The 17,497-nt window shown below is 46.9% G+C and overlaps 1 protein-coding gene across 5 annotated transcripts in view; it reads left to right on the forward strand.

Annotated features, from left to right (window-relative positions):
• The window catches only part of Sipa1l1 (signal-induced proliferation-associated 1 like 1), a 279,472-nt gene that overhangs the window by 259,044 nt on the left and 2,931 nt on the right, over positions 1-17,497 (forward strand). For 4 of the 5 annotated variants that reach the window (NM_001389245.1, NM_139330.2, XM_087552259.1 and 1 more), the window contains 4 exon segments: positions 56-221; positions 5,354-5,600; positions 8,681-8,827; positions 15,089-15,203. In NM_001389245.1, the coding sequence (NP_001376174.1) occupies positions 56-221; positions 5,354-5,600; positions 8,681-8,827; positions 15,089-15,203 (675 nt within the window). 5 annotated transcript variants of the gene reach the window in all.

The raw sequence follows: 17,497 nt of genomic DNA on the forward strand, positions 1-17,497 counted from the left end.
ATCACAGCCTCCATGAGCCAACCCTGTTGACCCCATTTCCACCCTCTTTCCCCAGGCGACATCAGAGTGATGGTAATGAGATAGCCCACACTAGGCTTCGAGCCTCAACCAGGGACCTTCGGGCATCCCCAAAGCCAACTTCCAAGTCCACCATTGAGGAGGATCTAAAGAAACTCATCGACCTTGAGAGCCCAACTCCTGAATCACAGAAAAACTTCAAGGTAGAAGGTCCTTCCTTACATGTCTCACATATGTCACATTTGCCTTCTGGTCTCCATGCCCCACTCTGCTGAGCATGAGTAATAGCACTTTCCATGTGTCCATCAAGGGAACTGCCTCATGGCCAAACTCATGGCTCTCTGTACTCAAAGCCTCTTCTCCCTCAGAATCCTAGAGTGTGCACCTTCCCTAGAGCCAAATCTTCCATCCATCCCAAATGCTCGCTCAGCATTGTGTGGTTTGTCAGAGGCTAGCCTTCTGCTGGACTGCTTGGCAGGTTTTTCTGCCTGCCTCCTGGTCTGGAAGACTTCTCAAGATTCTCTGCATCTGCATCCCCAGAAGCAAAGGCCTGAGGAATTCCTCCTCTCCCAGGCGTGGGGTGTTTTGGGCAGCCCCAGGATAAAGGAGGCCATTCCAAGAAGATCATGGCGGTGTACTCTGAGGGTTTTTTCCCTTTAATTTCTTCTGAGTTGAATGATGTTCAGGGTGACTAGAAAGCTTGTTTAAGTATACCAAGAAAATGTTGGAAGTGAAAGCTAGAAAATTCTTCCCGCACCCCAGCTTCTACTGTGGTCAGAGAGAGCACTGTTCCGGAGTGACCTGTGCTCTAACCAGCAGCCTGTGCTCCTGTTCTGTCAGGCCTTTCTGTAAGTGTGTGTGCATGTGCACCACCCACAAAGGTGGAGTGTACACCCTAAGCTGAGGAATCAGCATGGGCAGGAATTAAATGTTCCCTGGGGCCACTCTGGGGTTTGCTGAGAAAGAAATGGCTTATGTCATGATTTATGGATATGGCTGTTTCTCATTTCTGTCATTTCTGTTTCGGGAGCCAGCACTTAGCAGTTCTGAATCATCATCCAGGGAACAAATGGTTCCCTTAGCAACCTTGAGGAAGATGGTGCTTGAAACTTAGCTATCAGAACCTAAGGTGACATGTTAAAACTTTGAAGTCCCAGTTTCAGTATAAAAAAAAATTATTCTAGATGTACTCTTTGAGGTTGGAGGGTCCTAAAATCTGACCCGGAAGGAATCTTTCCTCTAAATCTTACTTGAACATCTTTGGTGGGGGTGGGGGTGAGGGGTGGGGGCAGAGCTTCCGTTCCTTGGATTTGCTCATGCAGTGGGAATAATTAAAGTTAAACATCTGTCTTCCTTTACTCCAGGCCTTGGCTTTTATGTCTGAAATGAATGACTTTAGCATTGCTGTTTGAATCAGGGTGAACTTTCTCTTACTGTGACGACTGATAGGAAACAGTCTGCAAAGACGGTGTTCCTGCAGGCTCTGACAGACATTGCAGCAGAAGACTGGAGCAGCAGTGGCAATGTGCTGTTCCCCTCCAGTTTGTCTTTCTTGAGCTGGTTTTGTTTCAGATGAGTTCAGCTAAGGAGCCCTGATGTATCTCTCTTTGGTCTTGGCTTTGCGGTGTAAGGGAGGTAGTATTGCCTTGGGAAGCCTCCCAGGCCAGTCCTGGCTCAGGGTTTCAGGCCAGCAGCAAGAAAGAGACCTAGGAGAGCTATTCTGGACTAGAGACTCACGTGCCACAATGGGCTCCCTATCCTATGAGCTGTCACCCGCTGGTGGAGCTGCAGTACTCACCTACCTCACTGGCAGAATGGGGTGCCTTGTCTGCTGCAGGCAACTCTCGGTCCTCCTTCCCAGTTAGGTGGACCAGAGCAAGGGGCTGCATGTAGCGCTGCTCTTTTACTGTGAGTGCTGGTGACTCTAGGTCGCTGACAGTCAGGGCAGTTGGAAATGGTTACAACCGGGACTAACATCAGTCTACAGGACACTGTTCCCCTTGAAAGGGACAGCATGAGGTGTAGGAGATCTGGTCACTGCTGGCAGGAGTACAAATAGGACAAGAAGTCACCTCTGATGGACTGTGATCAAATTGGGGGATCAGTGGTCTCCAAATGGTTCAATAGTTTTAAAGTTCAGAAGCCTCCCTGTCTATTTTCAAAGTAAAATCATCCATGAAAACAATATGTAGAACTAAACTTTGTGATAGGAGAGGGAGGTCTCTCCCTAGCAGTGAGTGATGTGAGAAACCCTCCGGGCTCCTTGGGGCACACTTTGAGAACATGCTGCACCCGTGTGCTCTCTGAAATCCAGGGCTGAGCACACACAGCTGTGAACATCTTTCCCCAGGGCTGGCAGCACTGGTCAGTAGCCCTGGGTAATCCACACAGGAGGCACTTGGTGGGTTTGTTTACCTTTAAGCCTAAGGACTTAAGGTGAGGTATGTGCTGATGCTGCCTGTCTTGAGGGGCAGAGAGCACCCAGCCAGGCAGGGTGCATCCTTTCCTCACTGCCCTGCTTCCCTGTGGTTCAGGATTCCATAGCAGCTACCATAGTGTGCTGTCCAGAGGACTGCAGATAGTTCCCAGAGGCAAAATAAGAGTGGGTTTGGTTCTCTCCTGTAAAATCCTCAGGCTAGAGATGCTCATTGGGAGTTAAAAATCTCTTCTAAAGCCTAGCGTGCTGGGAGGGAGGGAGGGAAGGAGGGAGGGAGGGAGGGAAGGAAGGAAGGAAGGAAGGAAGGAAGGAAGGAAGGAAGGAAGGAAGGAAGGAAAAGAGAACACTGGGAACTGGGCCTGGCAGGCAGGAGCCTTATATAATAGTTCTAGAACCTTGGAAACAGAAAAGAAGTGATTTAATTTTTAAAAAAATAGAACTATTTTTTTAAATTAGAAATCTATTTAATGTCCACTCCTCTCTCTAACCTTGTGAGAGAAATAGTCACTTCCCGTTACTGATCACACCAGTTTAATCGTAGGCTAGCTTGTACAGACCTTGGATTTAACTCACCATGATTTTAGAAATCTACTTATTGCGTGTGCGTGCGTGCGCGTGCGCGTGCGTGTGCGTGTGCGTGTGTGTGTGTGTGTGTGTGTGTGTGTGTTAAAATTATCTGTATGAGTGTGTACCTGGCATGTGCATGCATCCCCCTTGTTTATCACTGGGCTAATTGGCTCTCAAGCTTCTGGAGAATTCTCCCGTCTCTGCCTTCCATCTTACCATAGAAATGTGTCTCAGTTAGTTCTACTGCTGTGAAGAGACCATGACAGCTCTTACAAAAACAAGCATTTAACTGGGGCTGGCTGATAGTTTTGAGGTTTAGTACTTTATCATGGTGGGGAGCGTGGTGGCACACAGGCAGACATGGGCTGGAGAAGGAGCTGAGAGCTACATCCCAATCCACTGGCTGAGAGAGACTCTAGGCTTAGAGACCTCAGAGCCCCTCCATCCCCAGTGACAGACTTCCTCAAACAAGGCCACAGCTCCTTATCCTTTCCAACAGTGCCACTACCAAGTGACCAAGCGCAAAACTAGGAGCCTGTGAGGGTCATTCTTATGTAAATCACCACAAAGAGCTTGGATGGCAGGTGTGGGTCATCTCCTCCTGCTTCCCGCATGGATCCCAGAGACCTAAATTTGGGTTCTCTGGCTTTAAGAGAAGCGCTCCTGCTGAGCCGCCTCTCACCCCTCTTATACTACATGAGTTACAGGTTAGTCTTTCTTTACAGTGTGTCTGATTAATAGTGTGCATGGCCCTGGAAGGTGGGGTGTTGGCTTGATTGGTTGGGTTGATAAGTGGGAATACACCAGGCTCACCGCACACAGATGAGCCCAAGTGTCGCCTTTGTTTCTGAGTCTGTGGTTCCAGCCATTCCCTCTTTGCTTTCTCAGATGGTTGTAGAAAGGCCCTCAGGGACTTCCTGCAGCAGTGGCTCAGACCTCCTCTGCCCATGCTGTCCCTGTCAAGGTGAACAGTGTTCCACAAGAGACTGATTAGGGATGACTTGACTCAGGTCCTCAGCTGGCTTCTTCTGCCTTGCTGGGTATGTAAGATGGATTCTCGGGAGCTCGGCTGTTCGCAGAAAAACCACAGTGAAACTCATTCATGAGAGAGTCATCTCTGGAACTATTTGCCATTTATGTATAAAATCCTTGTCATTGTAAAGCCAGGCCTCTATAGTCACATGGATATAGAAAGGCACATTAAAGCCAGGTAGCATGGCAGGCCTGACTTTATTCCCAGCATGTTGGAGGCAGAAACAGATTAGTCTCAGCTGAAGAGCTCTGTCTCAACAAAGACAAAATCATCTCCGTGGGCTGGCAGGTGGTGAAAGGATGGAGTTCAGTCCCATGTGACAGTGGAGAACAAGAACCAAGGCCACCGAGCTGCCCATTGACCTCCACACATTTGCCAGTGGTATATGTGGCTACATAACACATCGCACAATAAATAACATTTTTAAATGATAACTATCTTCAAAACTAACGAAACTTTATCTCCATTGAGAGAGAGTATTGAGAGCCACCAGTATGCCTTCATGTTCTGCTGGTTAAGACTTACATCTCTGTGTATTAGTGCTCTGACCACGTTTGTCTGTGCAGTACATTCATGTTTAAGCCAGAGAGGGCACCAGATACCTTGCAACTGGAGTCACAGATGGTTATGAGCTGCCATGTGGGTGCTGGGAATTGAACCCTGGTCTTATGCAAGAGCACCCAGTGCTTTTAACTGCTGAGCCATCTCTCCAGTCTTGAGTGCCTGCGTTTTGATGATCATCTCCTGGTTGCCCAGCAATTACAATGCCCAGCACCTGGCAGCCTACTGAGGCTTCCTGTCACCGTTCCTTGGCTGTTCCCAGGGGCCTCCTCTTGGTTTTCTAGCTCCTGGCAGGCACATTTTATTGAACAGCTGCAGTGATCCATCAGGTGCCTTGCCCACATTTATGGCTGAGGAGTCTAGGCCTGGGAGATTATAGCATCTGCTCAAAGACACGACTTCAAGTAAAGTTCATATTTAAGACTGGGGTACTGGTGCACACCTTACTTTAATCAAGCAGGTGGGCCTCTTCAGTTCCAGATTAGCCAGCATTACATAGTAAGACACCCCTCATCTCAAAAGCAAACAAAAACATCATTTTATCTTGTTATTCAGTACCACATAACATTGATAAATCAGTCTCATCTGGAACATGAGGACAGCTTCTCTCCCCCTGCATGTAGGGCTGGACAGAGCTCCAAGACTGGCAGGGCGCACATCACTCACTGCTTCGCCCACCCAGCCTTGGTCTTGTTCTGTGACCCAAGCCCCTGACTCCAGCCTGTCTTGTTTTTCAGTTCCATGGACTGTCCTCCCCACAGTCCCCGTTCCCCAGCACCCCTACCTCCCGGCGGGCCCTGCACAGGACTCTGTCTGATGAGAGCATTTACAGCAGCCAGAGGGAGCATTTCTTCACCTCCAGGGCCTCACTTCTAGACCAAGCCCTGCCCAATGATGTCCTCTTCAGCAGCACCTACCCATCTCTCCCCAAGTCGCTTCCACTGAGGAGGCCATCTTACACATTGGGAATGAAGTCGCTGCATGGTAAGTGTGCCTACAGTCGCAGCTGGGCAGGCTTGCGCAGGGCCTGCAGCCCAGTTTGGCAACAGGCCATTCATTTTCTTGGGGGTAGTTCGGATAAATTCCTACTTCTACTTCATCCTTCAGTCCCCCATCTCTCCAACAATAACAGACCACTGGTCACCTCAGCATTGGTCAGCACAGGTTGCTAGACCTACCCACGACCCGCTGGATTGACTTTGAAAGAATGCTCTGGGAATCGTTGTTCTTGTCAGATGTCTTAGCTGTTGAAATAGCATTAGGCAAATGAAGATGAATGAAGTTAGTAATTTCCTAGAGATATGTGCCCTGCTTCCCTCAGCTGCCGAAAGATCCCAGCGTGTGAGAAGATTGCCTTCACTGTCTGCCACACTCATTTATATCATTTACTGCTCCAGCCAGTCAGCAGGGGATCCTCCAGGAAGAGAATTGGGGATCCTGACACCTCTGTGCCCTAGCCCTTGTTCATATGTGTTGTCTTATTTGTGGCCCAACTAGACCCCTGCTTTATAACAACCATGTTCTGGGACTTTAGATTTAAATGTTTTTCTTTCTCTGCCCAAATCCACTTCAGGCCTCACTGAGAACCATCGCTGAATCCAGTAGACACACAGCACAGCGTTCACACCTGACCCTCTGCTATATACACATTATAACCAGACTTCTCTCTGACTTCCCTTCTGAGAAGTCTGCTGCAGCAGTCATGTATCCTAGACCCTTGTTCTTTCCCCTTTGCTGGTGCTGCACTTTCCTGAGTCCTCACTCACATGCATGAGTGTTCTTCTACATCTCCATCCTGCCAAGGGTCACCAGGCTCCCTCACTACTCAAGGCTCATGCCATCTTCCTCTGCTCCCTCCACCCACTACAGCTTACGTCAGATTTCCTTTGCCCTAAGACGTCACTCCCAGTGAACCACGGCTAGTGTCTGAAGTCTGCTTCCTGCCCCCCACTCTGGAGCAGCACTTTCTCACCTTCCTAACACTGTGGCCTTTCCATACAGATCCTCATGTTGTGCTCACTCAATCATAAAATTATTTTCATTGCTACTTCATAACTGTAATTTTGCTACTGCTATAATTGTGATGTAAGTATATCTGGTGAGAGAAGTTTGCCAGAGGGGTCATAACCCATGGGTTGAAAACCACTGCTGTAGAATAAGTCCCTCGGTGGAGGCCTCATACACTCTCACCCTTCTCCACCATGCAGGGGCCAGTACTTCTGAATCCCTGTACTCCTATAACCCTTCCTATCTTGAAAGTTTTTCTTCTCTTCCTGTACTTTTTTCCAACCTTCACAAGCAATAAAAAGTACTGGCCTGCCCGCACCTCCCAACCCCCATGTGTGCACTCATGATCACATATCTGAATGGGTCTAGCTCCTAGAGGCTTATCCACTTGGGGTCATTGACCCACGAAGAGCCATGAAGGGAAGGGGCACATGGCCCCTGCTATGCACCTTTCCATCACCTGCTAGAAGCCAGGTGGTACCCAGGTGGTACCCAGGTAATGGCCTGTTCCATACTCAGCAGCCTTGTTGCTGTCTACACTGAAGTGTGTGTGGGAGACATATGTGGTAGTTTTATTCCCTTTCCCCTAGACGGAGCCTGGGGTGTCAGGGATGAAAGGGCAGAAAGGTTGTAAGTGGCACACAAAATTATCTGTTCTGCCTACGAACCCTTGGTGGGATCAGCCTTAGGCACAGCTGAGCAGTGGATGACTTGCAGGATTCATTGGCTTCGTTTACTCACAACTTAGCTCAGTTTAAGTGCATTAGTATCCAGCAGCTGCACTTCAGCACAGCCCTTCACGTAGTTTGGAAGAGAAGGCACACAGTAAATATACACTGACTTACCAGGCTGGCATCATCCACTCGCCTCTCAACCTCTGTAAGCAGCCGTCCCCAGAGCCATGCCACTTTGCAGTGAGCTTTGCTTAGCTCCCTGTTTGCAGGGGTTTAGTGGTATAGCACGTTTGAGGGGTGCCTGTATGGAGTTAAGTTACATCCAATGCCATACCCATCCTGACTGCTGCTGCTAGAAGACCTCCCTGCTCTCACATGTCTGTCTTCTCAACCCTGAGCAGTAGCAGAATGCCTTCTTGTGGCCCAGGTTGCCCTTGGTACGCAAAGCAAGGGGCTTTTATCGTTGTCAGCTGTTATGGGGGTTTAATGTTTGCAATGAATAACCTTTGTCTTAGAAAATTGTAGACGCTGGATTTGATTGTTGTGATGTTGCTGATCGGGTGTCATTCAGGTGATAACCTAGCATCCCCAGGATGGAGAATAATGACAAAGTCCCTTCCAAGGCTGGCTCTTCTGAGAGACTTAGCACTCTCACTGTGATCTGGTCTGCTGCTCATCCAGACTCTTGACCACATCCAGCCATGGACAGTAGACCCTCCCTGGGCATCCAGCCATGGACAGTAGACCCTCCCTGGGATGCAGAGCACAGGAGTCAGGGGCTCACTTGTCCTTCACCCCTCCTAAGCGCAAAGCACAGAAGCTGGGGGCAGATGTTGGCTCATGGCCCACATAAAAAAGTGTGCTGCTGGGGTTGGGGATTTAGCTCAGTGGTAGAGCGCTTGCCTAGGAAGCGCAAGGCCCTGGGTTCAGTCCCCAGCTCCAAAAAAAAGAACCAAAAAAAAAAAAGAAAAAAAAGAAAGTGTGCTGCTCCTCTGATAGTTATCAGTATTCCTTGGCCGTAACCGCAGTCCAGCTTGATATCGGACTTGGCCTCTTCTCCCCAGATGACTCTTTGAACACTGTGAGGAGAAGCTGACCACTAGAGCTACCCGGCCTTGTACCCATGTCTCACAGAGACCTACATACAGTCTCAGTGCCAAACTTAAGTTTCTTGTGACTCAAATTCTTGGGGGGGAGATGGTTGGAGGTATTTGAAGATGGAAGGAAGCTAGAGGAAGCTTCAGAAAGGCCAGTGATGGCCTGCAGGACTAGACCTGATTCCATCAACAAATGGCTTACACATGTACTGTGGTAACAGGAAATGAGCAAGTTCTTAAGTGCTTCTGCTATCGCCACAAGTGTTATCCTGTTGTCCCTCTGTAGGAGAGTTCTCTGCTTCCGACAGCTCCCTTACCGACATCCAGGAGACCCGGAGGCAGCCTATTCCTGACCCTGGCCTGATGCCCCTGCCTGACACTGCTTCGGACTTGGACTGGTCCAACCTAGTAGATGCCGCCAAAGCCTATGAGGGTGAGTGAGGTTGCTAATGACCACATAAGCCGACAGAATCCTGAAGGCCAAGCCACGGGGTGCCAGGATTTATGATTGGATCTGATCAGTTTGCCACCCTGGGCACACTGACAGTGTGCTTCTCCTGTACAGCTGGAGCCCAGAGCCAAAGCTCATGGTTCAGAGCTGTAGTAGGGTCACATGCTGGGCTGGGAACATTTTATTTATTCAGATAGACCCTGATGTTTCTTCTCTACAAAGTTCATAATGAGACTCCTGTGACTTGTAAATGTAGCAGTTCCTATGATGCTCTGGTTTATAGAAACAGGGGACTAATCAGAACGCAATGTGTGTTGACATAGGCTGCCTATTGTCTGTTCTTTGGGAAAGACTGACTTTGGCACAAGTTTATCCTTTCAATTTTTTTTGTTGCTGAGATGTTCTTTATATAGTCATGTGGCAGAGTTACTGCTCTTACATGGACAAATTGAAAGTGACTGATTCACCTGGTTTCAGTTTAGACCATGAGACTTACTAGGCCACAGAACTCAGAAAGAGCAACCATGATAGAGACGGCTGTCTGTGCCTTCCTTCTTCTTTAGCTCATGGACACTCCTGATTCTAGCCTATAACCGTGAGCTCTTCCAGCTGGCCACTTTATGCCCCAAAGTAACGCTTCTGAGACTGAATTATTCTAAATAAAAGCTTTGGCTTGTTCCCATTAGCTCCTAACTTGTGTATCCCATTTATTCTATCCTCACTCCTGCCACATAGCTAGTGACCTCTCCTTCAGGTTCATTCCACCGTCTCTGTCTTCCTTAGAATTTGGGGTGAGTCCTCCCTCCACCTGACTCCATCTGAGAATCCTCTCTCTGTACCGGACTTCCACCTCCCTATTTCCTGATGAGCTAATAGGCCAACAGCATTTTATGGACAGGAGATGCTTCCATACGTTGCACAAGAAATTCTCTCTACATTTTCCCCTGTCAGTCCAGTAAAAGGCTCTTTCTCTTACAATAACGAACTGTATACAATAATAACAATTATGAAAACTGTCAGGTAAGATTTACATTTCCAGTGCCAGTGCACATGCTTTTGGAGACCTTGGAGAAGGTCTTCTATCAGTCCTGTCTTGGTAGGTTCAGAGTTCTGTACCTAAATTAGTTTCTATTAGAATTTGCAGTAGCAACCTAAAACATCTTCTTAGCTTAAGAACATGTTCTTAAGTCCTGTACAATTTCAGCTTAATTATGAGACTATAACTATCTTGTCCTCAACCCACCACAGACTCAAGAGTCTGCATCTGCATACCCGAGCACGCAGGAAGTGCAGGCAAGCAGTTTCCAAAACTATAGAAACGTCAGGAGGGCTGGAGAGATGGCTCAGCGGTTAAGAGCACTGATTGTTCTTCCAGAGGTCCTGAGTTCAATTCCCAGCAACCACATGGTGGCTCACAACCATCTGTAAGGAGACCCGATGCCCTCTTCTGGTGTGTCTGAAGACAGCTACAGTGTACTTATATATAATAAATGAATAAATAAATCTTTTAAAAAAAAAAAAAAAGAAACGTCAGGAAAAGCTGGCTGCCTCGACAGGGCCTCCAAATTTCTCTGTAATGTTGGAGCATTGATCTTCAGCCTTCTGGCTCAGACTGTCTTTTTTTTTTTTTTTTTTTTTTTTTTTTGTTCTATTTTTCGGAGCTGGGGACCGAACCCAGGGCCTTGCGCTTCCTAGGCAAGCGCTCTACCACTGAGCTAAATCCCCAACCCCTGGCTCAGACTGTCTTAACAGACTTTCTGTGAAGCAGAAAATTTGAAAGACTCGCCTACTTTTTCGCCTTTCATCTTGTTTGTTCAGTTTGGACAATATGCTGTCTGCTGCTGAAGCAAGGGCAGTTGAGACCAGAGGCAGCTTGTCACAATTGAAGCAAACTCTGTACAGAGCTTCACTGATACTCATAGCTTCTTTGAAGTAAAGTGGGGGTGCTACCAGGAGCAGACCTGTCTTATTGTCAAAAAGAAGAAAAGAAAAGAAAAAGAAAAAGCCTTCCATTAATAAAGCATCTTTCAATATCATATTCTGTAGATCTTTGATGTTTTTGAAAACTATCTATATCTGAATGGCAAACATTGCTTTTTTTTTCTAGCTATTTACTATCTGTTCAACCTTGAAAACATACTTCTATACCTAACTAAACTAGTATCTAACATGGCCGTGAGTTTAATTGTCTATTAACTTGCATCTCTAAATTATCCCAAAGAGTTTGTAATAGCTTTTTAAAAGGATTAGAACTTAACATTGCATTTTTCAGGATTACGGAGGTACAGTACCTTAAAAAGAGTTGATACATAGGATGTCATAACCAAATATAACCTTGAATTTGTATTAATATGCAAAGATTGATACAGTGTAGGTCCTTGCTAGTAGTAGCCCTACAGTTTACATTAGATTCAATGATCTACCCTTTATTCCCACTGTTACCTTTATTCCTAGTCCCCCTTTTTTCTTTTTCATCCCTTCTCCTCCTTTTCCCTCTAACACCAGATAGGAGAGAAAAAGAAAGAGAACAGGAAATCCCTGAATCTGACCTTCCTCACCTTGTTTCCTCCCAGTCCAAGACAGTTTGTAAGCACCACCCCCTCCCCCTAATGACAATACACATCCATTGTCCATTGAAAGACCAAAAACCATCTACCTCACCTCTTGGGAATGGGAACATCACTCTCTTAAAACTGCTTCCTGCTGATTTGGGGCATTATTTTCCTTTGGGGGTGCCTCCTAAAAATTAGGGTATTGGTCAGTCTTAAGGAAGTGAGCTGTAGCAATTGCTATCCTTTCTGCTTGGTGAGAACTTGAGGGCTTAACTGAAATCCTAGCTGGAACATTTTCTGATGCTGGACAATCTTACTAGCCATCTCAAAATTGTCCCGGACGCAGATTTTGAGGAAGCAGCATTGAGGCAGTCTAGGTAGGTCTACCTGGGCTACTTGTCTTCTCTTTGGTGTCTGGTCCTTTTGCTTTGCAAGCATATAAACCTTCAAAGGTATTATATTATACATTTCTGCATTAGCACAGGTATGGAATGTACTCTGCTCTCTGTTTGAGCTGGTAAGGCATCTGCCTGTTTTATGTTAGTTTAGATTGTATAACCCAGCTGTAATATAAATTTCTGTCTATGCCATTCAAAAGAATAGCATGCTAAGTTTTAAAGACTTTGTAGCCAACAGGATTTATTGGCTACGCATTGGTGAGGTTCCAGCTATAGACATGTCCATGTCTCAGAGCTGTGCCCGTGCAGAAGGATCAGCATATATTTTACTTGGTTTGTTCTTAATTTTTTTTCCTGTCTGCAGCCAAGATCTTCAGTGAGTCCCCCTGTCATAACTGATTGTTGTTAATTATGCAAGAATGCGGGGTTGGGGATTTAGCTCAGTGGTAGAGCGCTTGCTAGGCCCTGGGTTCGGTCCCCAGCTCCGAAAAAAAAAAGAAAAAAAGAAAAAAATTATGCAAGAATGCATAGTTTTTCTTCTATTGAAACAAGAGCACATCCTCTTCTCCAATGTAACATACTTCCTGCCTTCCATTTTGAGATGAGGACCTATTTATGCTGCTTTAACTCATTAGTCTATTCTAAAAATCCAGTGATTTCAGCAGCTGTCCTCTCTGTTTTGTTGGCATTTTAAAAACTTCAATCAATGAAGCATTATTTAATCTCTCACTGGGAGATCCTATATTCCCATTCTTGTCTACGACCATTTCCCTTAAAGTATGAGTAGATCTCTCCATAATTGTGTGACCTGTGGGATTATTAAATTATCTGTCACACTTTCGATGCCATAGTGTCTAATGAGTTGTTGTATTCTAATGGATACGCATGTGGAAGCATCATCAGCTCAGTCAGGAAAGGCATTTCCAAGACAGTCATCACCTCTAATAAGTGCAGTCTCAGAATCAGCCTTTGTGAACTCAGGGCAAAAGCATATTGAAACCCGGAGTACGAATCCACCGTATGATGCATTAACATATGTACTTCAGTGAAACACATCATCTGTTGTATGGCATTGCTCTGAGGTAGCATCATTAAGCAGAATCCGGATTCTTAACTTAGAGTATTGCATCTCTATAGGCTGCCATTCTAATTCCTCAAGCTTTTGTGGATTTTCTCACCTGGAACTACCTTTTGTGCTGTCACTTTGGGCTTCAGACTGGATTCGTGTGATGATTCTTTACTCTGATTTAATGAACCCTTTAACCTCTTCTGTGACCTGAGCCTACTAGTCTGTCTTTCCGTCTTCTTAAGTCTGTTTTATTCTGATCTTTCTAAAGAGGATATAGACAACTATAATCATTATGGATTTGCATGTTGATAATCAGAGCAAAATCATATAGCAAATGAGTTAAAAATTTTAACAGAAAATATTAACATATTTTTAACATAGAAAATATTTTCTTTTTAATACCTAACTCCTTAAGGATTTCCCAGTTTCCTACCAAGTCTGTTGACTTTTCAGCTTTTCCTGGGGTTTCCACATGTCTGGCATCTACCATGTCTCTCTGCTGTTCAGCTAGCACCTTGCAATGGCTGTTGGCTCGTGGCTCTGCTCCCCTCCAGTTGGTTCAGTGGGCTACCCTTGTTGGTTCTGGGCTGGAGCTGCTATCTGCCCTTCTGGGAGAACAGATCCTCACGGGTTCTGGGAAGGTAGCTCCAGGTCACCGAGGGCTACTGCCTGTTCTGGCTCCTGGCTGTACCTCACAGAGTAATGTAACACCCAAGCTTCATTTCTCTGAGCTGTCCTCCTGCCTCTACAGGCTCTATCCCCTGGACCCTTATTGGGCCACCCAGCTCTCTGGGGCACACTTTCTCTGAAACCGAGGCACCATGCTGCAGCTGCTGTGCCCTCAGGCCCTCTCAGGACAGCTCCAGCACCGCCCGCTAGGTTAGCTGTTCCCCGTCCCATCCAGTCACCAGCCCTCAATGCACAGCGGGACCTCTAAAGGACCTGCACTAGGCCTCTGCAGTCTCCTGCCCCCAACCAGCTAGAAGACTATCTTTGTTTTAAGCTTGGATTTCTGACTAAATTTGAATTACATGCCTACCACGTTGGACACCATTTGTGACCTTGGGCTTTTCCACCTGGCCTCTTTGTTCCCTGAAATAACGATTCTGGTACTGAGTCATTCCATGAATAAATTTGTGGGCCAAAAGCTTTGGCGTGTTCCCATTAGCTCACAATTGATTTATCCCACTTATTCTCTGTCTTGCCAAATGGCTAGTTACCTCCCCTTCAGTTTCATGTGACCACCTTCCTCAGAGTTCAGGACAAATCCTCCCTGTGCTGACTCCGTCCCAGAATTCTTTCTCCCTATTTCCCCTCTAAGTTAATAGGCCAACAGCATTTTATTGATACTTCCAGATATTGCACAAGAGAGCTTCTCTACACTAACCTGGCTTATCAGTTTGCTGTCTATCTCCATATAAATGTGAAGTTGGGGTATGTCTAAGCAGGTGATGTGGACGTAGTGCTAAAGCCTGTCCAAGTGGCCAGGCATCTTGGGGAAAGCATCCTTTAAGAAGTTGTTTCAAGAGGCTTAGTAATTTTAGCTTTCAGGGCATTTATATCCTTATCCCCTGGTCTATAATTTGGCCCAAGTCCTCTTTTTGGAGAAGCCCTCACTAGAACCCTGCTTTGATAGGTAGGGAAGTGGTTTAGAAATGGATCCACAGCAGCTGTCTTTTCAAGGGGCTCTTACTTAAAAAGTAAGACTTCACTGTCACTGTCCCTTAAACTGAAAGAGCATAATCTCTCCCTGGAAAGGGAGGTAGAGACATTAGACTCCAAACATAATCTGTCTGTCTGTTGGTTAAACTTGACCACTGGTTGACTTTGCAGCTGTGCCTTAGGGTTTCCACTGCTGTGAACAGACACCATGACCAAGGCAACTCTTATAAAGGACAATATTTAGTTGGGGCTGCCTCACAGGTTCACGGGTTCAGTCCATTATCGTCATGGTGGGAGCATGGCAGCATCTAGGCAGGCACGGTGCTGAGGAGCTGAGAGTTCTACATCTTCATCTGAAGGAAGCCAGGAAGGGAGTCTTTTCTCACTGGGTGGACCTGAGATAGGAGGAGCTCTTCAAAGCCCCACCCCCACAGTGACACACTTCCTCCAACAAGGTCACACCTGTAACAGTGCCACTCCCATGGGCCAAGCATATTCAGACCATCACAGGACAGGGGCCCTGGAGTGCACCCTGTGCTTGACACTCTTTCTTCTCTTCCAGTCCAGAGAGCCTCATTTTTTGCTGCTAGTGATGAAAACCATCGCCCCTTGAGTGCGGCCTCCAACAGCGACCAGCTAGAGGAGCAGGCCCTGGTCCAGATGAAGTCGTACAGCAGGTTGGTCACCCGTTGCTGAGGGCATGAATATACACACCATGTGTCACCTCCAGTAGTGGCAGATGTGACGAAGAGGAGATGGAAGGCCCATGGATGAGCTGAGGGAAGCTGGGCGCAATACCAGACACTTGGCTTTCAGTTAGAACACTTTATAACTGGCTACTGTAAACACAATTAAACTGGTTTTGATGGCTTAAGGATAAAATTATGAATATTCTTTATTATTTAATATCATAAGTCACCTGTGCCCCTGAGGCTTATTAGTCTGGATTTGAGTCGCCACTGTGGCTGTGTTGTGACTGTGCTCATGTTTGCTTAGCTTCCAGCATTCTGGCTTGGCTTGCTGCGTTAGAAAACAGCACCAGGCTGGCTGAGAGTGTTTGCAAGATGGAGCAAGTCAGTAATAGCTGGAGCGCAGAGCCTCTTGACTCTGACCCTTACTGAGACTTACACTGCACGGCTGAGGGTCCCGCTTCCCCCGAGTCCCTGTGCTCGAGGTGTGGACTGAACATGGTGTATTCCTTCGCACCCCAGCGGCCAGCTGGGGAGCACCCCGTGAACTTGAATGCAGAACAGTCAACCAGAAACTCCTGCCCATGTCCTTCTGAGGATGGTCAGGAACCAAGGAGTGCAAGCCAAGTGTGGTAGTGTATGCCTGTAATTCCACACTTTGGAGGCTGACACAGGGGGATCAGGAGTTAAAGACCAGCCAGGCTACATTTTCAGACCCTGTATCCCTCAGTAAAATGGATGAGTTCCACATACGTAAATATTCAAATACGTGTGAAAAGTGAGTCGCAGATAACAGGGAAGGAGGGGAGGCTAACCAGCTACACTGTCCAGTGGGCTGCTGCCCAAGGACTTCTGAGCGAATCTGCAGGGCTGCGGACTTCATTCCTACTCAACCGTAACACAGAGCTGCCACAGTCCCTCTTGTCATTGGGACAAGTGGGTTAAGCTGAGTGGCGGTCTACTCAAAACTGTGGAGAGAGAAAAGACAACCCAGAAGGAGAGTCTGAAAGTGCTGCACTGGGATGTGCTCTGCACTGAAACATGGGAGTCAGACCCTTCCAGAGGGAGGTCAGTTTATGGATCCTAGGATGAGGGCAAGATGGGCCAGGCAGACCTTTATGCTGTCAGTGCACCAAGTTCATTCTAAAAGACCTGTGGGGTTGAGGTAAGCTCCTGGGGTTCCTTGGGGGCCAGCACCCTGCAGGGCTTTGTGAGAGGCAAGTCCTTCCCCACCACAGCTTCCGTTCTGCTCAGCACATTTGTCCTTTAACCCAGCCCTTATCTGACCTGAGGTACCACACTGTGGGTTGCAGCTGACCATTCCCCCTTTATGATCCACTCACTGCTGACTCTTGGGTGTTTTGCCTGAGGTGTTTGCCAGTCAGTGTCACTCACTAGTGGCCCTGTCTTTTTAAACTGCATTTTGCTTTTGAAGTCTATTGCAAACATACAATTAAAAGAAATCAATAACACACTTCATTATGGGTCATGAATGCCAACTTAACTTTGCCTTTTGAAGAATACTTCCTATTCCACTACTTAGACAACCACAGGTTACATCCCTGCCTCTGCAAAGAGCCCTCCGCGTTTTCCCCACAGAAGTCTTGGCCTTCTGTTCTGGGAGTCTTAAGGTCACATGGCACAATTAGAACCCAGGAAACTGTTGGCAGGTCACAACCATAAGGGATTGGGGGAAAGCTGACAGGTCCTCAGCCTTGGGTGCTAGGAATCAATAACACCAACACCCAGCTGGGTGGTCCTCAAGTGCCACCACACACACTTGTTCTGCTGCAAGGCGTGATTAGCACTTTAACTTAACAGAGCTGCTTTCCTGGTCCTAATGGAACTTGAGATAGTAAGCTTAGAGTGACAGGCTTTTGAAACATGGAGCTTCCTCAGCATTTCAACATGCTTAGACTAGCTGAGGTGTGAGCAGTGATGTTGCTTCAGTGGCCTGCGTAGAGGCAAGAACTTCCGGGAACTCTACATCTATCTGCTCTGTGTTGGCGGTCCCAGAGCAGATCCTGTGTTAGCTATATACATGTGCAACACGCGCGCGCGCGCACACACACACACACACACACACACACATACACACACATACACATACACATACACACATACACATATACATACACACACATGTACATACATGTACATACACACACAAACACACACGCATACACATACATGCACACACATACACACACATGTACATACACACACACATACACACACGCACATATACACACACATACACGCACACACATACACACACATGT

This window comes from Rattus norvegicus, chromosome 6, assembly GCF_021556685.1.
Source record: "Rattus norvegicus strain SHRSP/BbbUtx chromosome 6, alternate assembly SHRSP_T2T, whole genome shotgun sequence".
Lineage (NCBI taxonomy): Eukaryota > Metazoa > Chordata > Mammalia > Rodentia > Muridae > Rattus > Rattus norvegicus.